The 21,215-nt window shown below is 45.1% G+C and overlaps 1 protein-coding gene across 3 annotated transcripts in view; it reads right to left on the bottom strand.

The window, feature by feature from the left end:
- Positions 1–21,215, bottom strand: part of LOC121436942 (FERM and PDZ domain-containing protein 3) — a 153,744-nt gene that overhangs the window by 109,815 nt on the left and 22,714 nt on the right. For 2 of the 3 annotated variants that reach the window (XM_041636850.1, XM_041636852.1), the window contains exon 1: positions 17,287–17,401. The exons of the other annotated variant lie outside the window; for it this stretch is intronic. In XM_041636850.1, the coding sequence (XP_041492784.1) occupies positions 17,287–17,358 (72 nt within the window). In that variant the 5' untranslated portion in view covers positions 17,359–17,401. Of the gene's footprint in view, positions 1–17,286; positions 17,402–21,215 lie in introns of those variants that run through there. 3 annotated transcript variants of the gene reach the window in all.

The raw sequence follows: 21,215 nt of genomic DNA, 5'->3' as shown, positions 1-21,215 counted from the left end.
ACCGGACTGAAAAGTTGCCTAGCTTCAAGAAAATTGTCTTTGTAATGATTTCCAGCAGGGGATCATGGAACATTCTTTGCATGCTCGGATTCTGAGCTCTGGCACCCAGGAGAAGCTGCTGGGTTTAAGAAACGAACAAGTTGATTTGGGCCAGAGAACAGACCAAGAAGCCATGGCATTGCTTAAAATGCCCCGGGAAATGAGTTAATTGGGAACAAGGGGGATGGAAGGACTTTCTGGTGACACAAGATTCAGAAGACATGGAACTGCTGTAAAATCAATCTTTGGGTGTCGTACAACCAACCAGTCCCCCAGATTATAAATGTGGGGGTTAGCCCCCATTTCTTTAGAAAAAAAATTCTATGAAGGACTTTCTAGCCTTGGTATTTCTCTGAAGAACATTCCTGAAGAGGCTATATAAAGGGGTCCTAGGGACAAAAAAAAAAATGTTTGAGAAATGCTATCTACTCTAAATTGGTGCCGCTCAGAATTTAATGCGCAGACAACTCCCCTGATGATCTTGTCACGATGCCAGTTCTGGCTGGGAAAGTGTGGGGTGGAGGCTTCAGCTCCTGCATGTCTAACAAGCTCCCAGGTGATGCCTATTCTGCCAGTCCTCAGATCACACTTCAAATGGAAAAACCTCTAAATGTCCGTTTGGAGATTCATGACGCTCATTAGTATATTAAAAGCTCGGCAAAATCCTGTAGTAGAACTTAGCTCATCTAACTCAGTACTTATCAAAGTCATTTATACCCAGAAACCCTTTTCTCCCCGTGGTACCTATTAATCCCTCACACGTGGAAGACCATAGAAGTCAATTTTGGAAATGCTAATCAAGCTAACACTACTTCACCTGGAGTGACTTTTCCCCCTCCCCGCAAGAATTGTACATTTGGGGTCATGGCCACAAACCCCATCTGTCCCCATCTGTAACTACCTAATAGCACTGCAAACACAAAGATTTACCAGGGCTGCGAATTACTATTGGTTTTCAAAGTCCAATGAAAGAAAAATATCCCCAAACTCTATTTACCAGCTTGCTATACTCACTACTTTCCAAAGTGCTTCGCAGCCTTAATGTGGCTTGAGCTGAAATAAAAGAAGGGAAAAGTAAAGACATTTACAGGGGAAAGGAGCTGGCATTTTCAAAAAGAGAAAAATGGGATAATAGGCAAAGAACACTGAAATCAGACAGGAGGTAAGGGATTCAGGTGAGTTAGGGTTAGGAGAAAGAAGAAGGCCCTGCTAGGAGATGCTGGTGGGCAGGGCCCACTAGCAGTTTTGTCATGAAGGTAATTTGTGCTTACAGAGTCCTGCTGGACCAGATGCAGAGGAAGAAAATACAAAGAGAAGGATCATCTTGTTTGCCAGGCTTCCATCTACAGATATTAGCTGCTATATTTTTTCAAAGTTCTTTTATAAAAATTGATTGGCCCAGAAGCCCTGTGAGCATATTCCCTATTCTTAAGGCATGGACTGCCAGATGAAAATAGTCTTGGTCCATCAGGAGGGCATATCCAGTCACATCCATGGTGGTCTGCTCTTCCAGCCCCATCCCAGTTAGGAGATGGCTTTGAGACATTTCCAGTCATCAGAAGCCAATGGCAGGCAACAAGGTTAAAATAACTCAAGTGTTATCTTCATCACCCATTATTGTTATTAAGGGAATTTTAGCACAAAGGAAGGCTTTGACAGCCGATATGATGACAAGATGACAATGATCACGATGACAACAATGGTGTTACTGTTCTTGATGAGGAGGGAACTTTGGTAGTTGATGTCAGGAAGCATCACACTTTGAAAGGTGCTAGGGTGCTGGGTTTGAATCCTCATGCTGGTACCTAATAGGAACTAGTATCAGTTTCTCAGTTGTAAAATACATTCCTACCGATGCGAAAATGAAATAAATGGCCATGTGTGCAATAGAGGGCCCAGTGCCTAGTCCAGTAGAAGCAACCACAGCTCTCAGTGAGTTAGCTAGTGATCAGGCATCTTTGACATTTTTTGAGATAGAGTCTTAGCTTGTCACCCATTCTGGAATGGAACTCACTATGTAACCCAGGCTGGCTTTAACTTATGGAAATCTTTCTGATTCAGCTTCCTAAATGCTAGGGTTAGTGGAGAGAGCAACCATGCTGGATCATTGTCTAGTAATCTGAAGGAGCATCGGGAAGGAAAGTATAGAGTTAAAAAGTGCTCTCACAATCCTATCTGGGAATCTTATACATGTCTGTAGGACTTACATACATCCCATGCATTTTCCTGTATATAACCATTGCATATACATGGTAAATAATGTGTTTGGGTCCATATGCAAAATGAGCCTGTTTGTTGAGTAAATTTTCCAGTATATAGAGATTCATAATTTAGGGCTTAATGTGTTTTTGCCCACCCTAGATGGTACCTTTTATTTCAAGAAGGGTTGTTCAAAATGTGAATTCATAAAATCTTCTAGGCCAAGCTGTTAATGTCAGGCTTGAAGGTCTGAGTCACCATCAAATCCAAAGCATGTAGCTCGGAGGCTAAGGTATGACAGTGCACAATAATTATCTACTGTCTAAAATGTTACATTTTCATCACAAAGCATTTTTGTAGCAAGCCTTTCCCTCTTATTCCCCCTTCCCCCTACCCATCTCCCTCTCTTGCCTCGCTTTTAGGTCATGAATAAGGATGCTTTCATGTGCACTTAGAAAAATCTCGTCAGCCTGCAAATGGACTTAATTTGAATATTAGCCATAAGGGCTAAACACCCACAAGTACACAAAGACTCCCTCAAGTGAATACACAAACAGTCACTCTCCAAACGCTTTGCCAGCTCTGGGCCTCCTTTGCAAGATCTGGGTCCTGCTTCTTCAGATGGAAATAGAAGAGCATGTCTTTGTGATGGTTTCCAGAGCCAGTGGAGATAGAATGAGGAGACCGTTTTGGGTCCTTGTTGAAACCATGTGGATCTGGGGTGAAATTTCAGTCATAGCACCAGCTGGTTCCAGAATCCTTTTTGGAGAGGGAATTGGGACTGTTTTAAAAGATTGTCTTAAGCTGATTGCCTTGACTACTTGGATAGGCACAAGACAGGAATCGGAGGTGAGAGCTTAATACTGTTCAGGAACACTGAGGGGTTGTGGAAGGAAGAAGAGGAGGTGATGGTGACGGAGGAAGGGGAGGAGAAGAGGAGGAGAATAAGGGGGGCAGGGAAGGGGAGAGGAGGAGAGGACAGGAGAGGACAGGGGAACTGAAGAACAGAATGGGTAGCTGGAACCTGACTAAGAAAATGACTGATGGAGGAGGGTCATCTTTCTATCTGTTGTTTCATTGGTTAAGTAATAAAGAAACTGCTTGGCCTCTAATTAATAGGACAGAAAATTAGGTAGGCGGAGTAGACAGAACAGAATGCTGGGAGAAAGAAGCTGAGTCAGGCAGTCACCATGATTCTCCCACTCCAGACAGACGCAGGTTAAGATCTTCCCTGGTAAGCCACCTCATGGGCTACACAGATTATTAGAAATGGGTTAGATCAATATGTAAGAGCTAGCCAATAAGAGGCTGGAACTAATGGGCCAGGCAGTGTTTAAAAGAATACAGTTTCCGTGTAATTGTTTCAGGGCATAAGCTAGCCATGCGGGCAGCCGGGTGCCAGGGACACAGCCCGCCTCTCCCTATTACAACAAATGACCAAGGGATTTCTTAGGCCCAGGATTCTAAACTTTAATGTAGTTGTCTTCCCACAGCTACCTTCTACACCCACTCCTTGGGGAAATGGTTATTTGGGTGGAGTTAAGGAAGACAGTAAAGCTCCACATTTTGGTGGACTTCGAAAAAATACAACAAGTAAACCATTTAAACCCACAATTCCTCAATGCTGGCTGGACATTCGAATCACACAGGTGAAGTATTTAAAATCTAGCAATGGCCCCTAGGACCTTCCCTCGTTGACTGATTTAACTAACCTGGATGTTTGCTGGTACTCTTTGAAGAGTGTCAATACACTCTTCCAAGCTCCTGGGGTGCTTCTGACTGGCAGTCAAGATATAGCACCATGATGGAAGCAAGCTCTTGGAGCCAGAAGTCGTTGTTAGGGATAAGGAGAATGGAACTCCTCCCTGCGAACACGCAGGACATAGGTCTTGAATAAATCTTAATGTCTGGCTTCAGGAAGGGCTGAGTGGTGTCATTCTTCTGGACGTCCCTCTCAGCTGTCCAGTTTCCCTCCCTGCCCAAGCCATGACAGCTCTCAGCTCAGTCCATGGCACTTCATCTTGCTCTGGACATCTCCGTTCCCCCTTTCCTATTATTTGGGCTCTAGTCGATTCTAGACAGAGTCAAATTGACAAGCAACCATCACACAAGGCAATGGCTTTCCAAATGAACCTAGGACAGTCCTCAAAACACTCTGACTGCTGGCAGGCTAGCAGGCTGTTAGAGGAGGGTACTGGGGAATCCGGCAGCTTCTGGTCCTCAAAGGTGGTAAAGAGATTGCTATTCACTATCTATCTGAAGCTGGACTTTCCTGGTCTTTTCTTTACACTACCTAAAGCAGTGCTGGAGCTGGAAGCCTGAGAAATGTCTAGAACACCCAGGCCCATGTCTATGAGATCCCTGGAAATTACATCCAGCAAAGATCTAGCTTCCTGGGTCTCTTTTTCACATCCCTCCATAGTGCCTTCCTTCCTCACTTTGACAGATCCCATTCATCTCTTCAACCCCCCCCCCCCACTCCAGCATTTTATGCAGCTCAGAGTGAAGTAAGCTCCAAAGACCAAGTTACCAGTTAAAAGCTCACTCCGTCGTGGGCAAGGCAGGAGCCAGCGTTTTAGCAGCAGTATAACTGCAACCAGAGAAGGCAAAAGCAGTGAATGGCAGATTGCAGATGCCAGTTCCCTAGCTTTTATAGGCCTGGGCCTGAGGGATGGATCATCCTGTCTTACCTCCTGAAGCTAAATGTGACAAACAAGGGCTCTGCTGTGGGAAGCCATTCAGTAAACCAGGACCAAAGAGGGACGCTTCCCTCGCCTCATATCCGTGCCTCCCTCCACTCCTGCCCCTCCACTGGGGAAATGACTTAAGGAGGAGAAAACAAGGCTGTCCTGAAGCTACCTGCAGGGACAGGGTGACCACAGCTCCCTTTCCCAGGATAACTTTCTCAGGGCCACAAGCAGAAATTGAGTAGACCAGGTATAGCAGGCTACAGCTTGTCAATTTGTTGATTTCAGAACATCGCAGATACCTTTCTTTGTAAAAATTGTTTATTGTTGTAATCTGTGTACATGATGTATGGATATACATATGCCGCAAGGCCCCCATGGAGGTCAGAGGACAACTTTGTGGGGTCTTCTTTCTCCCTCTGTCTTTATGTAAGACACAGGGACTGAACTCAGGTCACCAGGACTATGAAGCAAACACCTTGCCCACTGAGCCATCTAGACAGTCCCCAGACATCTCACTGGCTCCCAGAATCCTTTTATAATGAAAAAAGAATTAAATTACTTTAAAAAACTTTTTATTTACTCTTTGAGAATTTCATACATGTTTACAATGTGCTTTCATCCACCCACCCCGACTCGGTCACCTCCAGCACCTACTAGAACCACCTCACAGTGAGTCTCTCTCCATTTCATGTACTCTCTTGTGGTATAATTTAAAAGGGTATTCTTAAAGGAAAAACGCTGGTAATGCAGCCATTTCACTCGCTGGACCTGATGCGTCCCTTGGCAGAATTCTCAACGTGTCCTCATGGCTCTTCCACCGTGTGCCAGAGGCAAAGACAGCAAAGGTGAAGAGGACCAGGCTGCCATGGCGTGTCTTGCCTCACGTCAGGTGTCTATACGTGCTCCATCATTTCACTCCCATCTTTGCTTCGGGCCCTTCCCATCCGTGACTCACTCCATACTCCGTTTTTCTACTCATAATGAGCTTTTTGCGATGTTATTATATATTTTTTTAAATTGAGACAGGGTTTCTCTTTGTAGCCCTGGCTGTCCTGGAACTCACCATGTAGACCAGGCTGGCCTGGAACTCACAGAGATCCACCTGCTTCTGCCTCTCTGAGTGTTGGGATGAAAGACGTGCGCCACCACCGCCGGGCGTGATGCTGTTTTTTGTATTTATTTACATCCTTTCCACCTTTCACTCACTTCCCTGCATTTTAACTCCTCTGGTCCAAGTAGTGCTTCCAGTATGTGCATGAATGCAGGATGCGGGACCATTTACCAGAGCACTGTCAAGTTAGAGCAGGGCCACATTCCAGAAGAATTGTCTATCATCCCCCAGCAGACATCAACTACCAATAGGCTCCTTGTCTTGGTGAGCCTTACCTCCATCCTCAGTTCAGTTTGGACTGGTTTACTCTGGCGCATGCAGCTACAGCTGCTGTGAGTTCGGGTATACAGCGGTCCTCTTACCCTGAAGACACGGATGGTCAGCAGTCCACCGCAGACTCTGCCTCTTGTAGTCTGTCTCCTCTTCTTTGATGATCTTGAAAGTGTTGTGGTTTTTTTTTTATTATTAATTTTGCTTGTTTTTGTGGTGCTGGGGATTTGAACCTAGAACCTTGAACATGCTGGACGAGTGCAATATCATTGAGCAGTTAATTATTCACAGACACAAAGACTTTTCTAAAATTAAGTTATTTAGTGTAAATGTATGTGTGATCTATGTGGGCATATGAGTTTCACAGAACATGTGGGATACGAGGACAGCCAAGGGAACGAGTCCGTTCCTTCCACTGTGGGATCAAAGAATTGCAGTTAGTTAGGCTTATGCAGCACTTTGACCCATCGCATCATTCTGCTAGCCCCTAAAGGTGTGTTTAAAAACCTAGTAAACCAGCCGGGTGGTGGTGGCGCACACCTTTAATCCCAATACTTGGGAGGCAGAGGCAGGTGAATCTCTGAGTTCGAGGCCAGCCTGGTCTACAGGGTGAGTTCCAGGACAGACTCCAAAGCTACACAGAAGAAACCCTTTCTCAACAAAACAAAACAAACAAACAAAACACCAAAACAACAATAAAAACAATTAAACCATTTTTTTTCCAATTAAACAAAAGAAGAAACCTGTATATTTTCTAACATGATCGAACAAAACTCAAAAGATCACTGCATCTGACAGGCCTAAAACATTTGATTTGGTCTAGGATCCTTTGCTTACTAGCTGAGAGATGCTTCTATGGGAAATTTCTCTTTGGCCTCAATCTGCCCCACTTCCGCAGAAGAAAACCCCAATCGCACTGGGGCCTGTGCAAGGACTCACAAGTCCTACCGAAGGCTTCTGAAGAACAGATTTCCCAGTAGAGGAACCCAAGCTCCATGCATCAGCAGCTCCTTCCACTCCCCAGCACTATTCTTCTGTTTCCTGCTCACCACATTTCTGGGTTGAGTTGGCCCGTTGATGTGACTGAACTAGAATGTCCCTTTTAGGTGTGTGGTTCTTGCCTGAGAATCTAGAAGAGTGGGGAGGTAGACATTTCTAACGGTGAACAAGCAGGAGCTGGGATTTCCTTCTCTTAAGAACTCCCGTGTCTTCCCCAGAAGAGGTCCTTGGTCTTGTTTAATCAGGTCATTTGGAATTCATATCCACTCTAGGAGGTTATCTGCACTGTTAGAGGATGCTGCTGGGAAATCTGTGCCCACAGATACTGTTCTTGAACCTTCTAAAGATTCCGACCGTCTAGGATTTCTCTGGGGTTGGATCTCCCTGGTCTAAACAGTCCTTGAAGAATTCCACAATCCCAGACTTCTGCTTGGGTTGTCTCCTGTTAGTCTTTCTTTCACTGACTCCTCCTGGCCAAGAAAGGAGCTCTCACTAGAGCGCCTGTCCCCTGCCCTAGGACTGACGCAGTTTGTCAGGGCTGAAGATTAATGGCAGGCACTGAAGGACTTCCGTATCTTTTCTTCCACTGTCTGCCTCCTTCTGACTCCAGGATCTGAAGAGAATGCTTAGTGTTCCATGCATATTCTTATTTCCTCAAGGTTTTTGATAGTCCTCCCTTGAGTTGGCTAAATTGAGGAAGAGAAAGCGGAGAAACCATTGACTTCCCTTTTCCAGTGCGGAAGGAAGCCTAAGAAGGCTGGCTCTCTCCTTGTTCTCTCCCCACTGACTGACCCAGTGCTGATCTTGGTCCAAAACCCCTTTCTTCCCCAGATTGACTCCGCTGGGCAATTTGCTTCAGGTCCATCTTGCAGCATAATCTGCAGGCTGGCACATGCGCGGCGGGCAGGGGGCAGTACAATCAGCTCATTGGAAGGCTGTAGTGTCTGGAAGGTCCTGGAACAGAGGCTGTGAGCACGGCCAGAAGGAGATACATTGGTCTCAAGGAGCCACCTGCTTGCTCAGCTGCCTTCACAGGGCGTGCAACTCTCCAGTTTGATCTAGTCATTTCCCTACAGTGCGGGAGGAGTCTTAACCTCCCGCATGATTGAGCTCTCTAGATGACAGTGTCTAGCCACTGTCACACTTTGTGCTCCTTGTGTATATGTATCGTATATTATATATACAAGTATACATGTATATGTACATACACACACACACACGTGTGTGTGGAGCAGTACTACCAGCTATTCAGAAAGGTAGGCAAGGAACAAGAGGAGGGAGCTCCATGGAGAGCCCTGCCCCTACTTGCCCCATATTTGGGCCCCATCAGCAGAGGGTGAGCATCTGTTCTCCCTGAGACAGTGGATTCCAGAGGGGTAGCTGAGAGGGCAGGGGACAACAAACAGTGGACATAGCAGTCAGAGTCTGAGTTCAGACAAATGGTTAGCATATTTTTACCAGGAAGAACAAGAGGCATCTAAGACATGCTGTGGCTAGGGTAAACAGGAGGGCAGAGCACAGGGGTAGAAAATTCTGGGCTAAGTGCTGAGCAATCTGAACATCAGCAGGACGACGAGACCTAATCTGGCCAAGACGATAAGTGGCAATGGAAATCTAGTCTACACTCTTCTCCCGAAACCACATGCTCCTCAAAAAGCTAAGTCCATCTGGGTTCTCGTTGGCAGGGCACATGATTTGAGAAGCAGAGCATGGTCTTGGTGAAAGCCTCTGCAACTGTTCGGAGTAGCTTGAACTGCAACACCTCACTGTTCTCCTCCTCCATATTGGGGCTCAGGAGACTGAGCTGTTGGAGACTGGCCCACATCCTATCATCTTTGGTTCCGGAGCATGGAAAGGCTATGAGTAGGGGCAATGGAGAAAATGGCCAGGTCACCAGACCAGTGGGAAGCTGTGAATCTGAGGTGAAGATTCAATTTTCATTTTGAGGGGATTATTTTCCAGAACCAAAAATGTTTTAACTATGTTTTATCTTACTGTAAAAGTAATACATGTCTTTTGGGTCTTTCAACACCTCCCTTCCTTGGGTTCCCTTTCATATGCCCTGCAACTTAACTTTCCTGCCCAGTGCTGGGTGGGAGTCCAATCCAAGCATGCTCTTTGGGCATGCTATTCTTTCATGTTCTGCTCCGGGATGAAAATAAAGCTATGATACCATGATACTCCCAGTTTCCCTATCCATACAATGGAGGCAGATTAAGGCCCCTTTCCTCCTCTTAGGTATCTTGACCCTTAAAAGCCTGTGTTGCTTTGTGTCTGGCTCCTCTTCTCCAGAAACCTGATAGAGGAAGCTGAGGTTAGGAAAACTGTGCACCTTTGGGAAGAATCTGGCAGCCTCCGTGCTCAGAGTTACAGGTAAGAACCAGGAAAGTGAAACGCAGTTCAAAAAGCTCTGACAAGACCGAGGGAGATGGCTAAGCCTGAAGTCAGCCAGCAGCTACTTACTAACAAGCACTGCACAGACAGTATCTTCATCACAGAACGGCCTTTCTAGTAAGCTTCTGCTGACAAAAGAGTGGGAGGGGGAGCAGGCTGGAAAGAATGTGAGGACCTACTGGGCCTTGGCCTGACTCCAGAGCACGGCCACCTTGCTGGGGGAAGACAGGGAAGGGGATCTGTTTTGTCAAGGCCACATTTCAATTAGGACTGCCTGGCGAAGGTACAGGAGACAACAAGAGCTCTCTGCTCCGGAAGGAGGGTGCTGTTTGTTTACTTGCACAATGCATACAGTATTATGATTCATTTTCAAAGGACTGGATTAAACAAGGTATGGTGGTGCATTCTTATAATCCCACCACGTGGGAGATGGAGACAAGAAGTTGATGAGTTCAAGGCCATCCTCAGCTGCACAGTGAGTTACACGGACAGCTAAGGCCAGCTAAGGCTATGTGAGACCTTGCCCTTTGTTTAAAGACTAGATTAAGATTCTGGGGGCTGTACTTCGACTAATTAGCTGGGTGTTGTCGGGTCAGTCCCTTCCTCTCAGTAAGTCCTGCCTTATTTACATGCAGTTACATACAATACTAGGAAGAAAATGGAACCAAAAAGCACTCCCTTCTAGTCTCTATTCAACACATTCATTTGTTATACCCATCCTGCACTGGCCCTTGTGAGCAGCCAGATTTCATCCAGACCCAGACTCAATGATTTTGGAACATGGCTATCAAACATGACACAGGAGGAGATTTAATTTCCTAGAGCCTGAAGTCCTAGAGATTCAGGAGAATCTCCAAGGATTAATTCTGGCTAGCTTTCCCATGACCAGTTGGGCAGGTTTATTCAATCTAGCTCACTCTCTATTTGTTCGCTCTCTCTTATTTGCTCCCCCCTTCTCCCCATCCTCTTGGTGGCATTTATCCTTTATAGTGATTGATGTAGACACTAGGCGAAAGCTTGCCAAGGGAAAATGCAAATTATGTCCCTGTCCCTTTTCTTCTCTTCTGCACTGGGATGGTTGAGAGTCCTTCTGTCTCGTGGGGCTGAAGCTGGGCAGGTGTATCAAAGGAGAAGCAGGGACAAAGTGATCCCCACAGAGTACCATTCATTGTGTGCTTAGGAGAGCTGGCCTGCAACCTAATGACTCTGTCTGTTGAGCTCCGAGCTAAGCCTCACACTCTGCCAGCAGAAAGATGGGCGATGCCTTCTTTCTCTGAGCATGTAACGCTGACGGCGCTAGTGCCTTGTTACATCCCCTATCTCCCTCAAGAGCAAAACCTCAAATGACCAATAGATCATACGGAAGTGAGGCTAGGTGGTTGGTCCTTCCTGCTGATCTCTCTCTCTCTCTCTCTCTCTCTCTCTCTCTCTCTCTCTTTTTTTTTTTTATCAAAGTTAGGGCCATTTACTGCTACTGTCATGCATTTTAGGCCATGTTGTAGAGAGGCCTACTGACTCCCACCTCTGAGATATGCAGTTTGCTGAGATGTGAAGATCAGGGCTGGATGGCACAAAGCTAATGTAAATGAACTGATGAAAACGTCAGCCATGTCTTCTTTCTCCCTTCCTTCATAGATGACTGACAAGCACCACAGTGACCTGTTGGGGGCATGACACAAAATTTATCTTCCTCTGAATGATTCAGAAACGTCAAGGTACCCCTAATCATGAGCTGAGGTAGCTGGAACCTAAGAACTGTCTGTATAACAGCTTGCCCATCATTCCTCCCAATCAGCCCCGGTAGACGAGTGCTATGGCTCGGCCATCTTACCTGTCAATGAACCAACAATGAGCAGCCACACAGTGACTCAGCCATTGCCTCCTCTCCACCACTGTGCTCCAATCTTCCAAGTGCTCTTGGGACACATGACTCATCTTCAGTACAATCTGGGTCAGCTACAGAAAGCTACGTGTCCACTTCTCTATAAGCCTACTCACATTAAGGGTTTCTTTTCTTTCCTCCATTTACGATGACAAATATTTGTAAATATGCAGAGCACTAAATTTAGACATAAGACCAGCACTGTCATTTCTTTTTCATTGATGTACATTCATTGTACATGGTACTGAGTTTTATACAGACAACTTTCTTCTAAGTGTATAAGGTACTTTTATCATGTCAGTAATTTCTTTTATATTTATCACCTAGATCCGACATTTCCTAAGATTTTTGCCAGTTTTGTCCCCTATGTCTGTCTCTTTCCTCTCATATAATTGTGGTAAAATGTGCATAGCAAAATTTACCATTGCAACATTTTCAGTGTACATTTCAGTGACATTAGTTTTTTGCTTTTTTTTTTTTTATAGTGATGAGCCATCTCCGGAAATCAAGCTCTGAACTCGTTAAGCAATAAATTCACACCCCTCTGACCCTACCTATGTCCTTTTAAATGCTATGGAATTTTAAAGTTCCCAACATCATGGTACTTCACTCCCTAAATATTTGGTAATTTTCCTCCTAATATGAGAACAGTCCTACATAACCGCAAAACCAGTCTCACATTTCAGAAATTAAACAACCATCTACTCTCCAGTTGGCAGGCTCTTTTTATATAAACAAAGGAACCTACACCTAAAATCAGGAGTGAGTCACATATAGCCATTTCATACACCATGAAATGCTATGTAAATATGAGACATTAATAATCTCCTTAGATAATTTTGAACGTTTGTTGCAGCTCGAAAATTCAATTAGTGTTTATGATTTTTCCCAAGGGTTCTGCCTCCCTAGTAGCTGATGTGGCCAGAGGCGCACCGAGGCAGGGAGACAATTCCTGTGGGTTCAGGTAACGGCTTTCATTTCAGCCCAGTCCCCTCTTTCCTCACAGCTGATTAACAAGAAACAAATACATCAAATAAATCTGTACGAGTCTCAGCACCATTATGCCACAAAGGAATATAATGGCCATAAAGCCGGTTCTCAGAAAGAGAGAGGAGCCTTAAGCCCTTGGCAGCAGTCAGTGGAGGCTTCAGCAGCATTGGGTGAGGAGGGGACAGACTGCAGCAGCCGACTTGACCATTCATCTTGCAGGATGGAGAGATTAAGAGCGGATGTGGTGCCCAAGGCCCTCAGCCCCACTCCAGAACCGTACCCACCCTACCCTAAGGCAGGCTCGAGGCTCTGTCAGCACAGCACAGAGCATAAGCCCCTCACTCGTTCAAGCTCTTTCTGTCTCTGTCTTTAGAGATCTGTAAACAGCCACCACTCACTTAAGACTTCAGCTGCATTTTTTTTTTTTTTACCCTAGCCATCTTAACAATCAATTTCTGTATGATTGCATGGCTCGGCTCTTCAGTCTAGCGAAGCCAGGCACCGAGTCAAACATTTTCTTTTTCTTTATTTACACTGTGTCTTGTTTCAGAGAGAAGTTAAAATGAGGAGACAAACATTTAGTAAACAGCCCGAGCCAGATGCTCAAAGCTGCACTAGGTGTTGTGCAAAATTCAAGGGAGAACACATGGGTTGGCTCCCCCCACCCCTCTGTTGCGTTTACAGTTCACTTGGGGACAGAAGACTCTCAGGAAGCAACTAAGCTACAACTGTACCAGGTTAGGAACTGGAGGCCCGGGCACCAGGGGCCTATTTTCAACTCAACTCCTAGCCAGCTGTGGGTGTGATCTTGGGACTTCAATATTCTTAGCAGTAACCTGGACAGGTCACATACATGTATATGTCTGTTTGATCAGAGTCAGAAACTCTGAGTCTGGAAAGATTGGTCTTCTGAGGCGATGAGATGTGGGGAGTCAAGGGAGAGATTAATCATTTTGTAAAACCTTTCTTTTTGACTTCTTATAATGAACATGTTAGCATCGTGTTCAAATAAATCTAGCATTTAAAGACATGGTTGTATAAAACTAGTTACCCCCTGCTCGGCTCTAGCCATGGTCTGTGCTTATCAGTGATTGGGGCAAGCGTTAGAAATGGGAGGCAGGAATGCTCATTGGGGAACTCATAATCAGGGAGGCCTTCCTGGAGGAGGAGGAGGAGAGGCTCTAGGCAGACCTTGAAAGCTGACATGCTTTGCCTTGGTAGAGGCAAGGACAAGGCATCTTTGGCACAAGATTGGGATGAGTAATACATTGGCAGGGACCACATAGGGAGTGGAGGGCAAAGATGAGAATAACTCCTAAGGCCCAGATGTATCCGTGGTTGGGGAGCATCTTGAGGTGGAGGGCAAGTCTGAGAGGGAGAACACATTAGTTCAGTTCTCCTCTCCAGGGGGCAGTCCCCAGGCCCGCTTGCTATTGGAGCAGCTGCAGAATCTGGGCAGCGGCAGGTCTAGAGGCTCCAACCTGGTGCTCTTGGATCATGGAGTAAGCACAGCACTTGGGGATTAGCTAATCAATGTCGTAAATTCATCTCCCTTTTCCTGGGATCTGTCAGGAAGCTGATTAAATGCTGTGTGAGTGGGATTTGGCTCGGATGCAAGCCGGGAGCTTGGGGCTGAAGTTTTTCAATGTTCAGCTCATGCATAAAATTCATAGTTTATCATTACCCAGACTTGCTTCTCTAGAACTATCCAGATGGGAATATTTCTATATGACAGTCCCATCCTGGGTGAGCTGGTTGCCTGGCCTCTCTCTCTCTCCACAATTCTGTTGGTGGTCAGGGCCCACCCTATATCTGTCTACAGCATCACAAAACTAGGATCATAACTACCTTAGGGCAGCCAGCTGGTTCTTCCTATTTCAGGGTATCTTAATGGTATTCCCTGGAGCAAGGCCAATACTCTGTGCCTCCAGAATTCTCAAGGATACATGCTACTACTGCCTACCCTTCTGCACCAGGCCCTGGTTAGACTCCTGCTGGCTGTCTTTGCTCTCTTTCATTAAGGCCCAGGCTCTCAGGCATCACCTAAGCTGAGAATTGAATCCTACCATGGGAGTGGTGTGTGTGTGTGTGTGTGTGTGTGTGTGTGTGTGTGTGTGTGTAGCTTTTCCTTTACCCAAATCCTCAGCCTGATCAGATGAAATGATTCCAGCCAATAGGCAGATGATAAATGTCCAAGAGAAGGAATCAGGACATGACTGCTAACTTCTTCGTGTTTTTTATTTTAATGCTTCCTTTCCCTATATTTGCTCTAAAGTCAGTGGCTTCTTTAATCTACCTGATTCAGGACTGTCCACCTCTTGTCTCTTCATTGATCAAATCTTTCCAGGTCCTGTTTGCCTCTAACTGTGATTTTGCTTACAACTGCAGCAACTGCAATGGAACAGGAAAGCTTGCATTCATCTCTACCGTTTTCTCAGAAGAATAATGACACCAGCCATAGCAGCTACCCTTTATTGTGGAACTGTTGGAAGCCAGGTTTTGTAATAGTCCAGGGACGTCAAAGTGAGGACCCTGTCTGAGCCCGCAACTTGGCCCGGTGGTGTAGACACAGATATTGACATCGGCGCCAGCATATCTATTGAACATGACTAAGCATTGGTGAGGTTCTTTGCAACCACACTGGGATATAAGAGTTGACTGATTTGGATGGCAGCAGTATGCCCTCAGGGTTCGCAATCTATGAGGAAATGAGACCCACAGTAAAGTCTCAGCAAACCAAAATCCAGTCTATTTTAGTATCTTATTTATCAATTGACCAAATATATCTCTCCATTCAGCTGTTTGAAGCAAAAGGCGAAGAACAATGAACTAGCCAGCATGAAGGAATATTTCAAGAGATGGTCTGAGTTCAGCGCATATTTTCCCTGTTGTATAAAACATATCACGGTTCCACTTTACAATAGAGGAAATCAAGGTCAAAAAAGAAAAAAAAAGCCACTGTCCAAAGTCAGCCGCTAATAGGTGGCTTCACTGTGAATGGAGACCGTATGTATTGGCTGGCTTCTAGAATTTAGTATTCTGCCTGCTACCACCTCTCTGGGATGCTAAGCATTAAGGCAGATATTTAGAAAGCAATGTCCTTAATCACCAAACACAGAATCTATGTCACTGGGCCTCCCATTCTAAGGCAAGAACAGAGGTTTCACACTTTGTAAAGAATTTCATCAATGAATCAAAATTAAAAACCTTTCATTCACTAGAAAACCGAGTTGCCTGCCCATTCTCAAATTTTCTGCACAACAGAGAGTTTGCTTCGTCTTATAGACAAGTCTCCTTTAGGCATCTGGAAACAATAGCTGAGCTGACATTTCATTGGCTCAGGGATTCTTCTCAAACCAATGATTGCTTCCTCCTTTGGATGTTGTTGAGGAAACAGCAGCGCAGGCTAAGGCTGGGGCGGTGGAAAAGGAGTCACACACACACACACACACACACAATGAAAAACAAAGAACCAAAAAACCAAAAATGCAACATCTAGCCAGGGCCCCAGGTCCACGGGCTTTGTAAAGACCCACTGATACCAGGGCTCACTGTATATGTTGTCCATGTATGTGTAATGCATTCGTGCCTCAGAAGAGAACAATGTTCCTCTCTATGAATAGACTTACATGCACACACACACACACACACACACACACACACGCACGCACGCACGCACGCACACACACATAATAGATTCATTTGGTATCCTCTACTCTAAATTCAGAGTGTGTCCTGCTTCTTGATGGAGGTGGGCCTGAACATTCTCTAAAATAAGACTCTGGCACACACACCCTTCCTGGAATCTCTCATATCCTCCTTGGGCTACTGAGTACAGAGCACACACAATCACTCTTACCTGACCAGCTTAACTTACTACAGCCATCACCCGCTTTTCTTTGTTTTCTCCTCCTTCCTTCCTTCCTTCCTTCCTTCCTTCCTTCCTTCCTTCCTTCCTTCCTTCCTTCCTTCCTTCCTTCCTCCCTCCCTCCCTCCCTCCCTCCCTCCCTCCCTCCCTCCCTCCCTCCCTCCCTCCCTCCCTTCCTTTTTGCCTTTTCTTTACTTTCTGCTGTTTGATCTCTTATCTTTGCTGGCACAGAGCAGACGTTTTGTAAATGCTGTTCATTAGTAGCAATGGTACCACAAGGTGGCTTGCAGAGGAATTAATTGGCCTTCCTCTATTAATCCCCAGCACCACCTGGCCCCAGGCAAGCTTCACCCAAGGAATATGCAACCTAAGTCTAAACCACAGGAGAGAAAGCCTCATAGTCCTGCTACCAATAACATTGCTGACCCCAGGCTCTTCCTGTCTGACATCCCGGCAGGCACTGGTTTAGGATTGCTCTCCATTTGGCCTTTTAGAGTTACTATCTTTACATCTCCCCCATTCCTTGATGAGTCTCTAAATCCTTCTCTTCCTCAATTTCCTCTTGAATTTTCCTTATCCTTTAGCTTGGTCCTTGTGCCTCTTTTTCTTTGTTCTACCTTTTTATTCTTTTGCCTCCTTCTCTCTAAGCTAGCCCTCAATTCTGGAATATTCTTTATCTTTAATTCTTTGTCTCAAACTCCAAAGAGTCTAAGCTTTTCATTTCATGAAGTTTTTGTAGAAGAAGGTGGAGCTGACTTGAACATTGAGACCAGGACAAGTTTTGTCCAGGCCAGATCCCACTTCCCTAATGCATATTCCATGGTAATAGGAAAGGGAGCCGTACCTGCATCTTTGGGAAGAAGAATGTGCTCTTGGGCCTTAGTATTTTGAATGAGACAGATGGACTTGCTCCCATTTCTGGGCTTCAGAAATCGGTGTAGAAGGAAATTGGCCATGTGTCATGTCTCTCTGTTTCTCTGTGCATCTCTCTCTGTCTCTCTGTCTCTGTCTGTCTGTCAGTCTCTCTCTCTCTCTCTCTCTCTCTCTCTCTGTGTGTGTGTGTGTGTGTGTGTGTGTCTGTGTGTGTGTGTTGGGGATGAGTGTGCCATCACATAAATGAGAACCTCTACTTCTGCCTCAAGGAGATTGAGTAGAAACTTCACTGCAGGTTTAAGTTTTTAAGCCAGTAAAAGGTTACATTATCTGAATCGCAAAACCTTCTGCTTTTGTTAGCCAACCTCTAACAATGCTGTTCGCCTCCATGTCATTTTGAAATCATGTTGGGAGCTATTTGACTGTAGGGTAGAATAGAACAAGGATGGACTTGAGACTATGATAGATTTGAGTGAGGTTCTCAGCTCTTGCTTATTAACTGTGTGTTCCTGAGCAAGGCATCCTACCTCTCTGAGCTGCATTTCTTTCTTAAATAAACTGAAGATCCTTAGAATGCCCAACCCCTTGTATAGTATACATACTGGTAGAGCCTCTGCAAAAGCACACACACACACACACACACACACACACACACACACACACACACACAGAGAGAGAGAGAGAGAGAGAGAGAGAGAGAGAGAGAGAGAGAGAGAGGTGGATAGACAATATGCAGATGTGTCTTCATACATGTCTGTATATGTAGATAAATCAATAAGGCTTTTGGATGTTTCTTGACTGGGGGGCCTGATGGGGGCAGGGTCACAGAGAGACATAGAGCAGAGATAGGCAGGTGGAGAGAGAGACAGATGGAGAGAGGGGGGTATTCTAGAGATTCTGATTAATCTGGAAAGTGGGGAGAGGTTTGCCTCTTTGGGCCTGGGTGCTCTGAGTCAGAACTGGTATGTCTTTATTGCCGCTTTATCCTCATTAGTTCAGTGGTTTATCTCAACAAGCCTGTTAGCTAGAGACTATTTATCTCCATTGTACAGACGAGGAAATGAAGGCACTAAGACAGAGACTTACCCTACACTACAAGATCAGCAAATAGCAGAGTCATGATGAGAACAGGAGCTGCATTTAAAAGGGGAAAGCAAGTGTCAGGAGGCATTTGCTGCCCTTCTGCACTGTCTTTCCTAAAGCTGTGTGCCCTCCCCCTCCCTACGGTATCAGAATGATGGGGCCTAAAGCAGATTACACAGTCTTTCATCCTAGTTAGAGGAACTTGCCACCCTGCAAGCGGCGGCTTGGAGTTAACAAGATGGCCAAGGCAAACTCAGCAGAAATGACAAACCCTCCTGTTTCAGCCCCTTGTGTGAAGCTATAATTAACAACTTTCCCAACCGCAAACAAATGCAGCTGCTGAACCTGCATTCCCTTTACCTGTTTCTGCTGCTACTCGGCTTCCCAAGCCTCTTCTCATTTCCTGCCTCTTTCTCTGCCACACCTACGGGACTGGACTTTGTGGAGAATGCAAATAATACCTCTGTATGATGAATTTGCACTAGGACCCAAGGAGGGTCCCAAGACATTCCACAATGCTGGTTGTTAAACATCTTCCAGGTACCACCTCAGCTCACCTTTTGGATCCATGTTGCTTGTTTGATGTCCAATATTTTTGGCTACTACTAAAGCTAGTAACCGATTAGACAAGTGATTCTAATTTTCTACTGCACTAGCTGTTCTCCCTTTTTAAATCTCCTGTCCTCACTATTTATCTATTTGTGATAGGTAGCAATTTAAAAGGACCCAAATAATCCCCACTTTGGGCCATATACTCCTTTGCAATCCCCTCCTACAGTGGTTGATCTGGTCCTGGAGATGCATTTGGAACAAGGGTTGAAAGAACATGATTTTTATTATGAGAGAGAGGGAAGTCCCACTATGTAGCTCTGACTGACCTGGAACTCACTATGTAGAACAAGCTAGCCTCAAGCTCATAGTAATCTGTCTGGTTTTGCCTCTGCCTCTGCCTCTGCCTCTGCCTCCCTAGTGCTAGGATTAAAGGCATGAGCCACTCCTGGCAAGAACATGCTTTTTAAAATATAACTTTACTTTTAGTATCTATTCATTGTACAGAGTGATGGGTTCTGTAGTTGTTTTCATGCAACTCTATTAAATACTTTGATTTTATATGTATGTATATATATATATATATATTCATCTCCTCCTTGTTACACCCTCCTGTTCATTCATTCACCTCTCATTCATTTCTCCAGATATTTTCATGTTCACCTTAATGTCCTCTATAAGTATATGATGATTTTTGAAGATTTTTTATTTTATTTAGTGTGTGTGTGTGTGTGTGTGTGTGTGTGTGTGTGTGTGTGTGTGTGTATGTATGTGTGTGAGTGTGTTCATGCATGCACATATGTGGAGGTCAGAAGACAACTTTCTGGAATTGTTTCCTCTCCTCCTACTACATAAATGAAGGGAAATAAATCCAGGTCCTTAGGCTTGGCAGCAGGTCCTTGGCCCCTTTACCTGCTATGCCGTCTTGCTGGCCCTGTGTCTGACTTTATGTACCATATGTAGAGGACCCAGAAATAACCCTACACAGTTTCTTCTTCTTCTTCTTCTTCTTCTTCTTCTTCTTCTTCTTCTTCTTCTTCTTCTTCTTCTTCTTCTTCTTCTTCTTCTTCTTCTTCTTCTTCTTCTTCTTCTTCTCCTCCTCCTCCTCCTCCTCCTCCTCCTCCTCCTCCTCCTCCTCCTCCTCCTCCTCCTCCTCTTCTTCTTCTTCTTCTTCTTCTTCTTCTTCTTCTTCTTCCTCTTCCTCCTCCTCCTCCTCCTCTTCCTCCTCCTCTTTCTCCTCCTCCCCTTCTTCTTCTTCTTCTTCTTCTTCTTCTTCTTCTTCTTCTTCTTCTTCTTCTTCCTCCTCCTCCTCCTCGTCTTCTCCTCCTCCTCCTCCTCCTCTTCTTCTTCTTCTCCTCCTCCTCTTCTTCCTCCTCCTCTTCCTCCTCTTCTTCTCCTTCTTCTTCCTCCTCTCCTTCTCCTTCTCCTTCATCATCATCATCATCATCTTCTTCTTCTTCTTCTTCTTCTTCTTCTTCTTCTTCTTCTTCTTCTTCTTCTTCTTCTCAGAGATGACAAAAACACACATTGGAGACTTACTTTTACTTGTATAGAATAATACAAGTGATGAACCAAAACTCCTGAGTTAAGGTTATAGAAAGACTCTGGCTTCTGCTTGGCTAGCTTATGCTTGCTTGTGCAGTCTCCCCCTCTCAAGCCCTTCTATCAATCATAGTGGAGGAAGCAAGTTGCCATGTTATGAGCTTCATAGCAGAGAGGCCCACATGGCACAGCGAGGCATGGAAAACCTCAGTCTACCAGCCTGTGAGAAAGCAAAGCTTGCCAACAACCACATGAGTGGGTTTGAAGGCAGACCAATTGCTCCAGCTGGTGTCTATATACTGTAGCCCTTACCCACCGTGCGAGGGCAACCTCACGAGGGGCTTTTGATTCAGAACCAGCCAACTAAGCTGCCCCCACATTCCTGACCTACAGGTAAAAGTAAAGTTTTGTTGTAACTGCCTAAATATGGACACACATTCACACAATAGTAGAAGTTTAAATGTCATTCTGGTCTATTCCTTCAAAGTTCTTCTTGATTCTGAGTGATAATGACTAAAGGCCTAATCAATGTTTTTATTGTGAGATAAGAGCATACACTAATTCAATAAAAATATATCACTCTCCAGATTACAAATAAGTAGTGGGAATTTTAGGTGCTGATGGGAGGCTAATTGAAAAGATTATTGGCCAGAGGGCCCACATTTACTTTGTATATCCTGGGTCCTGGCCCCAGGTAATATAGCTTCTTCAAACTCTCAGATGATC

The sequence above is a fragment of the Microtus oregoni genome, unplaced genomic scaffold, assembly GCF_018167655.1.
Source record: "Microtus oregoni isolate MIOR12 unplaced genomic scaffold, Mior012 000050F_009, whole genome shotgun sequence".
In the NCBI taxonomy this organism is placed as follows: domain Eukaryota; kingdom Metazoa; phylum Chordata; class Mammalia; order Rodentia; family Cricetidae; genus Microtus; species Microtus oregoni.
This window is presented reverse-complemented; position numbering and strand designations above follow the sequence as displayed.